Consider the following 13154-nt stretch of genomic DNA (forward strand, 5'->3'; position numbering starts at 1 on the left):
ATTGCCCGCTAATTACCAGCAGCAGATGAACAATTTACTTCCTCCATATCTAGAAACTGGATGATATATTGACTACCGTGAACTTACTGACTCTAAGCATGCTCAACATCTCAAGGCTGTGTCACATCTTTGAAGATGCAAGAAGTTGTATCAATAGAACATTTAACTACATCTTCATGCCCAAACATACAAACCCAACGAAGAGGGAATGAACCTGGAAAGGACAAGTGAAGTGGTCTACCTAGGGCTATAAATGAGTGACGATGTGGGCTGAAATATGGGCTGAAGAAAAATGTGATTGTCAATTGGGATGGTGCCATAGCTGAGGCAGAGAGAGAAAATGGTGAAATGTAAGCTAACAATGGCCTGTGAAAGGATGCTATAGAAAAAGAGAAACATTGACTTTGGAAAGGAAGAGATAAGGAACAAATGACATGAGCTCAGGTGGTACACAGAAAGCAATGCATTAATATCTTGTTTTCAGTCGAATTCAAAATCAAGGGGATGAGTAAAATGGCATGGGCTTAGATGCAACAGAGAGTGATGCATACCTTGTGGTTTTCAATTGGGATGGTGCCATAGGTGGGGCAGAGAGAAAATGGGGAGATGTGAGCTAAAAATGGCCTGTGAAAGGATGCTACAGAAAAAGAGAACATTGATTTTGGAGAGGAGGAGATGACGAGCAAATGACATGAGCTCAGGTGGTACACAGAAAGCAATGCATTCATATCTTGTTTTCAGTCAAATACAAAATCAAGGGGATGAGAAGTAAAATGGCATGGACTTAGATGCAACAGAAAGTGATGCATTAATACCTTGTGTTTAGTCCCACTCCAGAGCGCACAAGTTGTATCAACCGAGGTATGAGAACTGCCAGAGTTGGAGTGTCCACCTGATGCAAGCAGAAATCTAGGGTCTCCCACATTGGAGAGTCCCTTGCTACAGATATTCGCAGAGACTCAAGTTTATCTGTGCTGATTCCTGCCTTCTCTGCATGCAGCTGATGAATGTAGTGTTAGTTAAACAACTATGTACAATGTGCTCTGTAAAATGCAATGAGAATGTACAACAACTATGTACAATCATCAATGCTCTTTAACATGCAGTGAGAAGCTATAAACCATATACAACGAACAAAACAGACCTCTGCATAATTAAGCCTTTGATCTTCTAAACTCGAGAGACTTTCAAGCATGCAGATTATTAAGTCTGGAAGCTGTGGACGAATAGCATTTCCTGCAGTCTGTAAACAGTATAGTCAGCATTAATAGTATCTATAAACATCAGCTAATCAAAAACTTATCACAGCTCCAGAAAACCTTTATCAAAAAAGATTGCAAAAAGCTGTTGTCAATTACTTTAGGAACCTAAGTTCTGAAGAGCATGCAAATGTTAACAAAATTAAACTTTACATCAGAATGGTTCAGATCACAGAGGTAAAGTTGCTGTACAAATCATCATCTCTTAAGCATGATATTGCAGGCAGAAAATCACTATCCAATATAAAGCTTTGAATTGTTAAAAAAAAATTCAAACCTGCCTGCTTCACTGCCTTAAGTGTCTTTTTCTAGTTTAGCAAACAAATGTGAACAGGTACCAAAGACTATTACCACAGCAGTTTTGAGAGCAATATGTTTAAGTACAACATCTGTCACTAGAAACATTTCGTTTAAGAACCAAACATTTAGAACTACTGTGCATCCACAGTGAAACAACATGTGGTGAAACAGAGGCTTCTAAATGATCTTTGCAATGTAATAATAAATATAGGGGAGTTGTGGTCATGAAAACCATGAGTAGAATGTTTCAGCAGTGAATGTGAGATGGGTTTCAAGCATGCTGAAACATGTTTTCATGGTGACCATCATTTTAGGAAAAGCATTTGCAATAACTCTTATGTCCACATGGGGCTAATATAAAGAAAAAAGAGAGCTGCACCTTAAAGAGGACCTGTATCCAACGTGTATTTGTTCATGAGAATCGAACATGTTCCTCGACCCAAACAACTCTGATAATCGTAAACTATTCATACATTTTTACGCCAGTCTGGCCAACAATGAACGGTTCCCCATAGTTATCTTGCACGACCACACCAAAGGCCTGCCTTACAAACTGGAAATGCCCCACACTTCCAGGAGTGGACCATGACTAACGATGGAGTGACAACAACCAGGAATAACTTTTTCTCGAAGAAAAGTTTCTTGTAATTGTTGATGTGAAAACAAAATCTGCTTCACTCAAGATGGTCATATACAGATTCTCAAGCCCGGCCTTGCCAATATTGAGCAGCTGGTCGTGGTTACCGGCAACCGCACATGATCATACCCAAGGCATACATCCAAAATCATAATGGTCTCAAGCTTCTTAGAACAAATCATGACCGACTACCTTTTGCCACAGACACTAATTTCTGTAAGGCTTTGACTTTTCGTTAGAAAGTTTCACTTGAGGTAACTCTTCAGCAAAGTTTCTTAAGAGCTATAACCCTGCCACACAATGTGTCTCCCAATTAGATTTAACATACTTCCTTTGAACTACCCACATGACATACATGGTCACTATGAAATGTTCCAAAAGATTTACCCCTGAAGACAGTGGGGGCATCTACAAAAAACCAAGCCGTCCTATTAGACAAAAATAGATACATTTGAAATTCAGGGAACTATCATGTTTCCCAAATAGAATAAAGAAACAATAATCTAAGAGGAAACATCTAGCTAGGAAACAACAAATAACTCAAAAGACTAAAACACACTAGGGCTAAACTAATATGAGGATCAACATCATCCCAATATATCTCTCATGGGTCTATCCAACATGGATAAGTTGAAAGATCGAGGTAGGGCTACTTGATGGCATAGTGATATCGTCCACATCCTCCAATAGTACCTCGAGCGGGGATGTGGACCGACAACCATGGGCTGAGCACTTTGCATCTCTTGGTAGCTCTGCTGAACATGACTCCCCATGATGTATATACAAGTTGATTTGGAGCATCCTCTGAAATGTTAGATGTAGCGGTAGCTCAAAAAAAGTTAGTAAGGGTGTGCTACTGTGTATCCCCAAGGTGCCTCTCTTGAGATTGTAAGAGGTAGTCTCTATGTCAGCACAGCTCCAAGGTACTGGACATGCCTTGTGATCTAATAGTACACTAGGCACCTACATATGTAGTGTTTCTCAATCTCCAGCTCAAGCTGGTAAAGTTGGTGGATCCACCCCTCTGAGTGGAGGGAACTTGCTCCATAGTGACCAATGTCTATCCCTAACTAGTGTGAGGATGTGCGGAGTTGACCAATGGCACACTACACTCCATGGGACATGTGTGTCCATTTATCTCGGCCATATCACAAAACCATCAAGGGATAAGTGTAGAAGATGCTTTTGACAGAAATAAATCTGCATCCCTAGATCCTCAATAGGCATTCACCAAGTCCTAGTTGTGTGTAGCTGAATAATGTCCATCCTGATGATCCTATTGAGCTAGTCTTGACTAAGCTCTAAGGAAGGATAATTCGAGTTGTATTGTAGAGGTAGAAGGTGATCCATACGTTGCCCATGTAGCTGCACCCATGTATTTGTCTAAGCATACCAGCACTCAATGTCACCCTGCAATGCCAACTGACTAGATAACTCTGTCAGAGTGTAGCGATGCGGAAGCGTAAGACAAAGACTAAGAGAGAGTGAACACACAGAGAGAGAAAAGGAGACAGTGTAACACAGAAAATCTGCAGTGTAGTATGCTGTATAGGAATGCAGAAATATACACGGGTGCAGAGAAAATATATGCGTGTGTGTCCGCCTTGAGGACCTTGATCTCCATCAGCCCGGGTGCTGTCCGTCTCTACAGTCCGTCTCTGTCAGATCTCAAGATCAGAATATCTGAGAATGTGCCACAATCTGACTATCAATAGCCAGGAAGGAAATAGTGCCCAGCACCAGGTCAGCTGCAATAAATGCAGTCGACTGCATAAAATAATGGTAAAAAACTGTCCAACTGCAGGCTGCCACATGGCACTTGCACAGACTGCTGATGTGTCCTGTCATACTACTAACGTGGCCAGTGTCCTACCGTACTGCTGACGTGGCTAGGGAATGACTCTCTAACGCCCCCTTTCAGATCCTGGACAGGGCAGAAGACTGAGGGATCTAGAACGTTGCCCAAGAAGAGCCAAGGGAAGTGCCTTCATGAACAAATCTGCAAGATTATCCTCCGTCTTGCAGTATATCAATGGTCCCATCCAGAACCTTCTCCCAAATGAAATGATACTAGATCTCAATGTGCTTCGTCCATGCATGGAATACACAATTCCATAACAAGGCAATGCAACTCTCATTGTCGCACCGCAGAAGAGTAGGACGAGTCTAGAGACAGCCAAGCTCCTCCAACAATATCCGAAGCCACACAACCTCACATGTGGTGGAAGACGCAGCCCGATACTCCGCCTCAGTAGAAGAAAGGGCTACTATGGGCTGCTTCTTGCTACTCCAAGAGATAACACCTGTACCCAAGGTAAAACAATAGCCTGCAGTAGACCTCCATTGGTCCACATCGCCAGTCCAATCCAAGCCACTCCAGCTTGCAAGAACAAGATCTGAGGTATCTATACTTCTTGGATAAGAAATCCCTAAGTCAGAGGTCCCCCTCAAATACCGAAGAATCCTCAGGGCAGCTTGCCAATGTACCTGTTTGGGTTCACTCATGAACCTTGCCAAAAGACCCACAACAAAACAAAGATCAACACAAGTGTTGAGTAGCCAAATCAAGGATCCAATCAACTAACAATAGCAGGAAGCATCCGTCAAGGGACAATTTGAGTGTGAAGTGGCCTTCCAATTCAGATCCATAGGAGTAGAAATGGTCCGACAAGTCTCCATCTCAAAAGTCACCAAGAGCTCTTGAATATATCTCTGCTGAGAGATAAAAATCCCCCTCTGAGATTGATAAATCTCGTGACCCAAGAAGAAACGAAGAAGCCCCAAATCCGTCATCTCAAACTTCTGATGTAAAGCTGCCTTGGTCTCTTGGACCTTCTGTGGATGATCCCCTATCAGAATCAAATCATCAACATACAATACAAACAACACACGACCAGCCTCGGAAGTGTGCACATAAAGCTGCGGATCGGCCTGGGAGCGCCAATATCCCAACTTTGAGTGAAGAAACGAGTTAATCTTCTTGTTTTATGCACGCAGAGCCTGCTTGAGGCCATACAAGTCCTTCTTCAACCTGTAAACTTTCCCATCCAAGGATCCAAAGCCAGGAGGTTGCTCTACATAGATCTCCTCCTGTAAGTCACCATTGAGAAATGCCGACTTCACATCCAGCTAATAGACAGGCCATCTCCTATAGCCGGCCAAGGCAAGAACAGCTCGTCTCAAACTTCTGCTTCAATAGCATTTTCACATGAAGGATATCTTCATCACTATCACCTGTGATAATTAAATCATCAACATAAATGACAAGCAGCATAATACCTTTCTCTGTTTTTCTCACATAAAGTGAGAAATCTGCCTTGGAAATCTAAAAGCCAATCGTGACAAGATACTGTCCTATCTTGTCAGACCATGCTCTAGGTGCTTGTTTCAAGCCATACAAGGCTTTCTTCAACCTGCAAACAAACTCAAGATGAACAGTATGCACATAACCTGGTGGCTGCTCCATATAGACCTCTTCTTGCAAATCACCATGCAAGAAGGCATTCTTTATACAAGTAGTGGGGGCAAAAGTATCATGGAAGTCAATGCCTGGGCGTTGAGCAAAACCTTTAGCAACAAGGAGTGTGCTTGTCCAAAGAACCATAACTAAGGTACTTTGTCTTGAAGACCCACTTAACACCAATCACCTTCTTGTGAGAGGGACGAGACACAAGAGACCAACTGCCATTCCTCTCAATAGCCTCCAACTCGGCTTCCATTTCCATCCACCAGTGGTCAAACTACAAAGCCTCCTTCACTGAAGTGGCCTCTCGATCCTACATAACACGGGTCATCAAACAATAGTTAGAGTAAACAAGCTCCGAAGAATGTGCCTGATTCCTCTGTGACCTCCGCGGTCCATCTTGCGGTTCCCACTCCTTAGGGACCCCCTCAATCCCTGAATCTCCGAGTATGTCACGGGCCCAACGAGGAGGAAGCCCCGTCACTTCCCCTCTGTTGAGAACTCGGGAACATCCACCGGCAGAAGCTCCACTGGGATGGCAAGTGGAAGAGAAGACTCTGAATCAAAAGAAGAATCTCCATCAAGAGGCTCAGGCTCCAAAGGAACTATCTTGGGAGCCCAACTCTCATCTGGATCTCCAAGGACGGGATGCTTCTCACCACCCTCTATGGCTGGAACTTCCACAAACCGCACATCTCGGCTCGTGTAGACATCCCACTTGACGGGATCAAACAAACCACAACCTTGGTATTGAGAGTTGTAGCCAACAAAAACCTATCATCAGGAAGCCGCCTCGAACTTGTCACGCTATGTCATCGGGATGTGCACATAGGCATCACACCCAAAGATCTTGAAATATGAGACATCAGGCTTAGTACCAAAGTAAGCCTCAAAAGGTGTCATCCTATCAACGGCCGAAGTGGGAGATCGATTGAGGATGTGCATTGTGGTAGCCACTGCATCAGCCCCCAGAAACTAAGGTGTCTGTCGGTGCTCCATCATGGTGCGCGCCATCTCGATCACACTACGGTTCTTCCACTCCAAAATGCCTTTCTCTTGTGGAGTATTTGTGTTAGAAAAACTCCTAGTGAATGCCCCTATCTACACAAAAACGAGCAAACTCAGTAGACATAAATTCATTGCCCTTGTCTAAACGCAAGGTCCTCAGTCGTCGGCCAGATCAATTCTCCTCAAAGAGAAGCCAATCCTTGAAGTGAGAGAAAGCCTCTGCCTTCAATGTCAAGAAAAAGGATCATGTCATCCTACTGTAGTCATCTACGATCAACATGAAATACAAAGCTCCCCTTGAGGGACTCGGTCCTCATCGGGCCACATAGATCCGTAGATACAAGCTCCATAGGTGAAGTAGATCGCCTAGAAGCTTTGGTGGGAATCGCATCCTGATGTAGTTTCCCACGAATGCAGGAGGCACATGGCTGATGGCTCACCACTATGTCCGGTAAACCTCGGATAAACGAATCTCGTGACACCTTCCAAAGGTACTCATAGTTCAAATGGCCAAACTGAGCATGCCATAGCTCGGACTGTGTCTAAGAGGTAAGACTTGTAGAAGACTTCAATTTGTAGATGCCATTCTCCTCATACCCTACAGAGAGAACCTTCCTCGATCCACGATCAAGGACTCCAACAATATCACTGCCAAACTCCACCAACAGCCAAGAGCACAAATCTTATGGACCGAAAGCAAATGATACCCTAAGCCTACCACATGCAACACTTTGGAAGTGTGGGTATCGCCACTTCCATCGAGAATTAGCTGCATCTCACCCCACGCAACAATAGACACAGAAGAGCTGCTCCAATGAGAATCTGCCCACGCGAAGGTCGCAAATGGACAACACCAACGGGAGGAGTCATGTGTCGTGAGGCACCATTGTCCACGATCCACTCTCAGGCCTAGGGAGCTGTCATCGCAGCATCAGAAGTCTTCGGTATAGGGTCTTCAATGACCGCTAAGTGTAGAAAAGCACTTGATGAGGGTGCAGCGACCGCTCCTGAATCCTTCGAGTCCTTCTTATTGGTATCTTTCTTGTCTTTGTCGGGGAAATCCTTCTTCCGATAACCGGTCTTACCACAAATATGGCAAGTCAATTCCTTCTCCTTGTCCTTCTTGGATTTATTGTCCTCCTTCTTCTTTTGGTCCTTCCCCTTCTTCTGAGAGGCTTGACCAACCAATGCCTCCAATTTGGAAGCATTATGTCCCTTCAATTGTTCCTCTTAGTCCAAGACCATAGGAACCAACTCTTCCCAACGAAGAGTCGACTCCCACCCTAATGCAATAAGAGTGGAATAAAAAGTACCGAATTGTGGCAGCAACTAGGACAATAAAGTGATCGCCATGTCTTCGGAGGAAATAGGTTTTCCCGCATTTTGAACCTACATATGAAGCTCCTGAAGCTTGTTGATGTGTTCCAGAAGCGAAGAAGACTTATTCACGGACAAGGTCCGCATCTATACATCCAAAGAAACCCTCTTCATCAAGGTCATCCGGTTATACATCTGATCGGAGCTCCAGCCATGAGCTCCAGCCATATCTCTCGAGCCACCATCAGGTGCTCGATGTGAGCTATGACGGCTGTAGTACAAGACAGAAAAAGAAAAGAACGAATCCTAGCATTCAATTTGTCCCAATGAGACTGAGCTCTGGTCAACTCCGCACGAGCACTAGAAGAGAATTTGGACTCATCTATCACCGACGGCCGATTGATCTCCTCCATCACAAGCTCCGCCAAATCATAAGACTCCAGAATGGCCAACATCATCACGCGCCAAATGCGATAATTGTCACCATCAAGCTTCTAATCTGATGGAAGAGCCGGTAGGACCTGTCCATGATCGCCTGGAACTCCAAGTGAGTCTCTAAAGACATGTTCACCTGTAATACCTGCACAAACGCAAAAGCAACCCCCTCTAACTATGTAGACACAGCCTACTAGGGCTCTTTCCTCCACTTTCTGAACCTTCTTCAGCCAACGGAGGTGATGAAAATGTAAAATCTGCAATGGAAGACCTAAAACGCAGCCTTCCTCCCCTTCAAACAGCAACAACCTGCAGCAAATTCACCAACTGGACTCCTTTCCCGCACGCCCACGCTTGCTTCAGCCTTGATCCGATGCGCAGCCCTCCCGCTCGACCTCGAATGCTAGAAACACAACCTTGTGTCGCGTTGAAATCTCCTCCTCAGGTAGGTTCAACACTCAGTCAGTTCGTCTTCACCGCTCTGATACCATTGTGAGGGGGTGAGAGGATCGAGGTGCAGCTGTGAGGGGGTGAGAGGATCGAGGTGCAGCTGAGAGTGCAGTAGATAGTGTGAGAGTGAGAAAGACAGAGTGAAGCACGACACCCAATAGAATAGACTGAAATAGTGTTGAATGAAAGTACAAAGTATAACCCTTAAATCTTAGGGTTGCAGGGGGTGTTCACACCCGAACACGGTAAGTGCCCATAAGTGTGTAATATAAGCACATAAGCACATACGAAAATAAGACTATAAGTCTGGGGGAAAAAACCTCTCCTATCGAGAGTAAAAAGTGCCCCAGTGTCCTACTGATCACCAACACTCCCATATGAGCGTAGACGTAAGTGAGGCGTGAGTCAAATACCCAACAAACCCCCCTGGAGTGAAGAGTGATCAAGAGTACAAGGATCATCCGCCACCAAAGGATATCAAATTTAAAGCATCGCGAAATGCTTCAAATTTGTCACGAGGTAGAGCTTTGGTGAAGATATTTGCCACATTACTGGTGGTAGGACAATAGACAAGGCTGATATCACCTGCATGTAGCCTCTCTCTGACAAAGTGATACTGGATCTCAATGTGTTTCGTGCGGGCATGAAACACTGGGTTCCGTGCCACTGTAATGGCACTCTGACTGTCAGTGAACAAAGGAGTAGGCTCCGTAACAGATACATCCAGATCAGCTAGCAAGCGTCTAAGCCATACGCATTCAACTGTGGTAGTGAAAGCTGCCTTGTATTCAGCTTCACATGACGATGTGACAACGGTGGATTGTTTCTTGCTAAGCGAAGAAATGCAAGAAGAGCCAAGAAAGAAACAATTGCCACTAGTGGAGTGACGTGTGTCATAATCACCAGCCCAATCAGAATCACTGTAAGCATGTAACTGCAGTGGTCCCCCCTTGGCATAAAGCAACCCAAGAGATCGATTACCCTGCAAGTAACGAAAAACACGCTTGACAGCTTGCCAATGTGACATACGTGGCTGATGCATATACCTGCTCAAAGCTGAAACTGCAAACTGTATGTCCAGCCTAGTGTTGCATAGGTAGATAAGACATCCAACTGCATGAGCATATGTATGTATATCAAACAAATCACTGTCATCATGTAATGACAGTTTCAGTCCAGGTTCCATGGGGGTACAAACTGACTTGCAATCCTGTAAGCCAAACTTCTCAAGAAGCTGCCCAATATACCTTGACTGTGATAGCCCAATACCTCGAGCACCATGTATGAACTGGATGCCCAAGTAGTAATGCAAAATTCCCAAGTCAGACATGTCAAAAGTTTGCTGCAAATTTTGTTTGAATGCTGAAATCTGATCAGCATGTGTTCCAGTGAGCAAAAGGTCATCAACATAAAGACATATAATCAGCATAGATCCCCCTTCTTTACATACGTAAAGGGTAGACTCAGATGAGCTGTTTAGAAACCCCTGACCAAGCAAGAAAGCATCTATTTTTGCATACCAGCTCTAGGAGCTTGTTTCAAACAATATAGTGCCTTTTTGAGCTTGCATACCAAATGTTCTGAGCCTTCAACGGCAAAACCAATGGGCTGCTGTACATAAACTTCCTCCTGAAGTTCCCCATGTAAAAATGCAGTCTTGATATCCAGCTGATGCACTGTCCAACCATAATGTGCAGCCAAAGCAATCATAGACCTGATGGTCGTCATACGGGAAGTAGGAGCAAATGTCTCCTCATAGTCAATGCCCTTTTTCTATGCGTAGCCTTTAGCTACAAGCCGTGCCTTGTATTTATCAATGGATCCATCTGCTTTCCTTTTCAGTTTGTAAACCCATTTCGTTCCAATGGCTTTCTTCCCAAATGGCAAAGACACCAAATCCCAAGTTTGATTCTTAGTGATAGAATCTAATTCAGCTTGCATTGCTGCCATCCAATGCACACTATGTTGTGCATCCTAAAAACATTCAGGCTCTTCATTATCAAAAGTACTTGCTGCCATAACAAACTCCATAGTATGTGTTGAATCATGCAAACGAGTTTGCCTTCTAGTACGACCAGCCATGGGTGCATCCAAAGGACTATCTTGCATAGTCTGCAAATACCATCTAGGTAATTGTCTAGCTTCCTGACTGTGTGCAAGCTCTTGCTGAATTTCAGTTTCAGCATTATGTTGAATATTCCGATCAGCCAATGGCTGAATTTCTGCACTTTCCATAGGAGCAGCTGGCTGAACATTAGGTTCATTTTTTGAAGCTCCAGCTGAATCACCAAAAGTAATGGGCAGCAGCCCTTCAAAAACATCACGGGCAGCCTAACATGTGTCCAAACCAGCCAAGGATAATTCTGATTTTTCATCAAAAACAACATCCCTGCTGACAAAAACCTTCTTTGTAACGGGATCATAGAGTCTATAGCCTTTGCTATCACTGCTATATCCCATAAAAATGCACTTAACAGCCTTGTTGTCCAACTTTTTTCCAAGTACCTGTGGAATATGGGCATAGGCAAGACACCCAAAGGTACGGAAGTGGCCAACAGAAGGTTTACGGCTGTTCCAAGCCTCAAAAGGTGTGATGGTCTTCAAGGCTTTGGTAGGGTATCTATTCAAAATATGGCAAGCACACATGACTGCTTCCATCCAAAAACTATGAGGCAAGCTCTTTGCCTTCAGCATACATCTGGCCATCTCCATGAGTGACCGATTCTTCCTCTCTGCTACCCCATTCTGCTGTGGAGTATAGGCAGTAGTGTACTGATGGATTATGCCTTTCTGCTTCAAAAAAGAATTCAGCATAGAGGGCATGTATTCCCCCCCTCGGTCCGAATGGAGAGTCTTAATTTTGCATCCAGATTGATTTTCAACAAGTGCACTGAAAGCCAAAAATGCATCATACACTTCTAACTTCTTTTTCAAACAATAGACCCAGCAAAAACGTGTAAAGTCATCAATGAATGTCACAAAATAATAACAACCACCCAATGACATTGTTTGCATAGGCCCACAAACATCTGAATGCACCAACTGCAATCTGGTTATTGCTCTGAAAGCAACATCACGGGGAAATGAGAAACGATGCATTTTCCCCAAAATGCATCCCTCGCATAAGTGCTCAGGAGGTCTCTCCAAGAGAGGTAAGCTATCCAGCATCTGAGTACGCTGTAAAAGCATCAAGCTGCCAAAGTTTACATGCCCCAAACAAGCATGCCATAACTCCACCTGTATCATAGCAGGAGTAAGAGTGGATGTCAAGTATGCCGACTGATCTACTGAAAGAGCATCCAACTCATATAAACCATGACACAAAGATCCTGTCAAGACCAAAGTCATGTGTTCTTTATCTCTAACCATGCAACGATCATCATCAAATGTGACCTGCAAACCACAACGTACCAAAGAAGAAATAGATAGCAAATTATTCTTGATCCCAGGCACAAACAAAGCATCCTGCAGGCGGAGAATAGAGCTATCAATGGCTGTGAGCTGAATCTCCCCAATAACACGAACAGAGTATGATGCATTATTGGCACACTGTACAGATTTCTTAACGGGAGGTGCACTAACTGAAGCAAACAAATCTCTGCGAGATGTAATATGCCTAGAAGCACCACTGTCAAAGAACCAAGTGTCAGCATCCTCTGTAGAGCTAAGTGCTCTATCAGCCCAAGAGATGTCATAACTGCAAGTGTAAAAACAATAGTCCCTGTCTACAACAAAGGACGCGGACTCACTAGCAGTGGAAGGAGTAGTAGAAACAGACATTCCTGACTCCTTCTTCTTCTCTTTGGCAATGCACTTCCTGCACTCAATGATATAGTGGCCTGGCTTCTTACAATAATGACATTTTCCCTTTTTAGCTTGCGTCCCCCCTTGTGTCTAATTCTGTGATGTGCCAAAAGTACCAGAACTCTGTGGAGCATTTTTCACCTTGCTGTTTTTGTCTTTCTGTCTTGCCACAAAAGCCTGCTCATAGACTATAGCATCCACACCACTATTTTTCCTTGTTTGCTCCTCCTCTAGAAGCAAACTAACCAGCTGAATAAAAGTGAGTGGGTGCTCGGCAATCCTCATGGTGAGGTTCAATGCAGTATGAAAAGACAAGTACGAAGGAGGTAAGGAATTCAAGGTGGTGGATATCAACAGTGCATCAAAAAAGTACTCATCTACATTCATGAGCTGCTCCCGCAAGTCTTGAATCTTATTCAAGTGATCCTGCATAGAATCACCCTCATTCATCTTCAAAGTCTCTAACTCTTTCTTCAAGAAA

The 13154-nt window shown here is 44.0% G+C and overlaps 1 protein-coding gene across 1 annotated transcript in view; it reads right to left on the reverse strand.

Moving 5' to 3' along the window:
- LOC148016520 (ARM repeat superfamily protein) overlaps window positions 1–13154 on the reverse strand; it is a 177099-nt gene that overhangs the window by 72438 nt on the left and 91507 nt on the right. The window contains exons 24-25 of the mRNA XM_087664736.1: window positions 1145–1243; window positions 816–1000 (exon numbers count right to left, since the gene is read on the reverse strand). Coding sequence (XP_087520862.1) covers window positions 816–1000; window positions 1145–1243 — 284 coding nt within the window. The remainder of the gene's footprint in view (window positions 1–815; window positions 1001–1144; window positions 1244–13154) is intronic.

Source organism: Lygodium microphyllum, chromosome 23, assembly GCF_053477565.2.
Source record: "Lygodium microphyllum isolate KBCC chromosome 23, Lygodium_microphyllum_v1.1.10, whole genome shotgun sequence".
Lineage (NCBI taxonomy): Eukaryota > Viridiplantae > Streptophyta > Polypodiopsida > Schizaeales > Lygodiaceae > Lygodium > Lygodium microphyllum.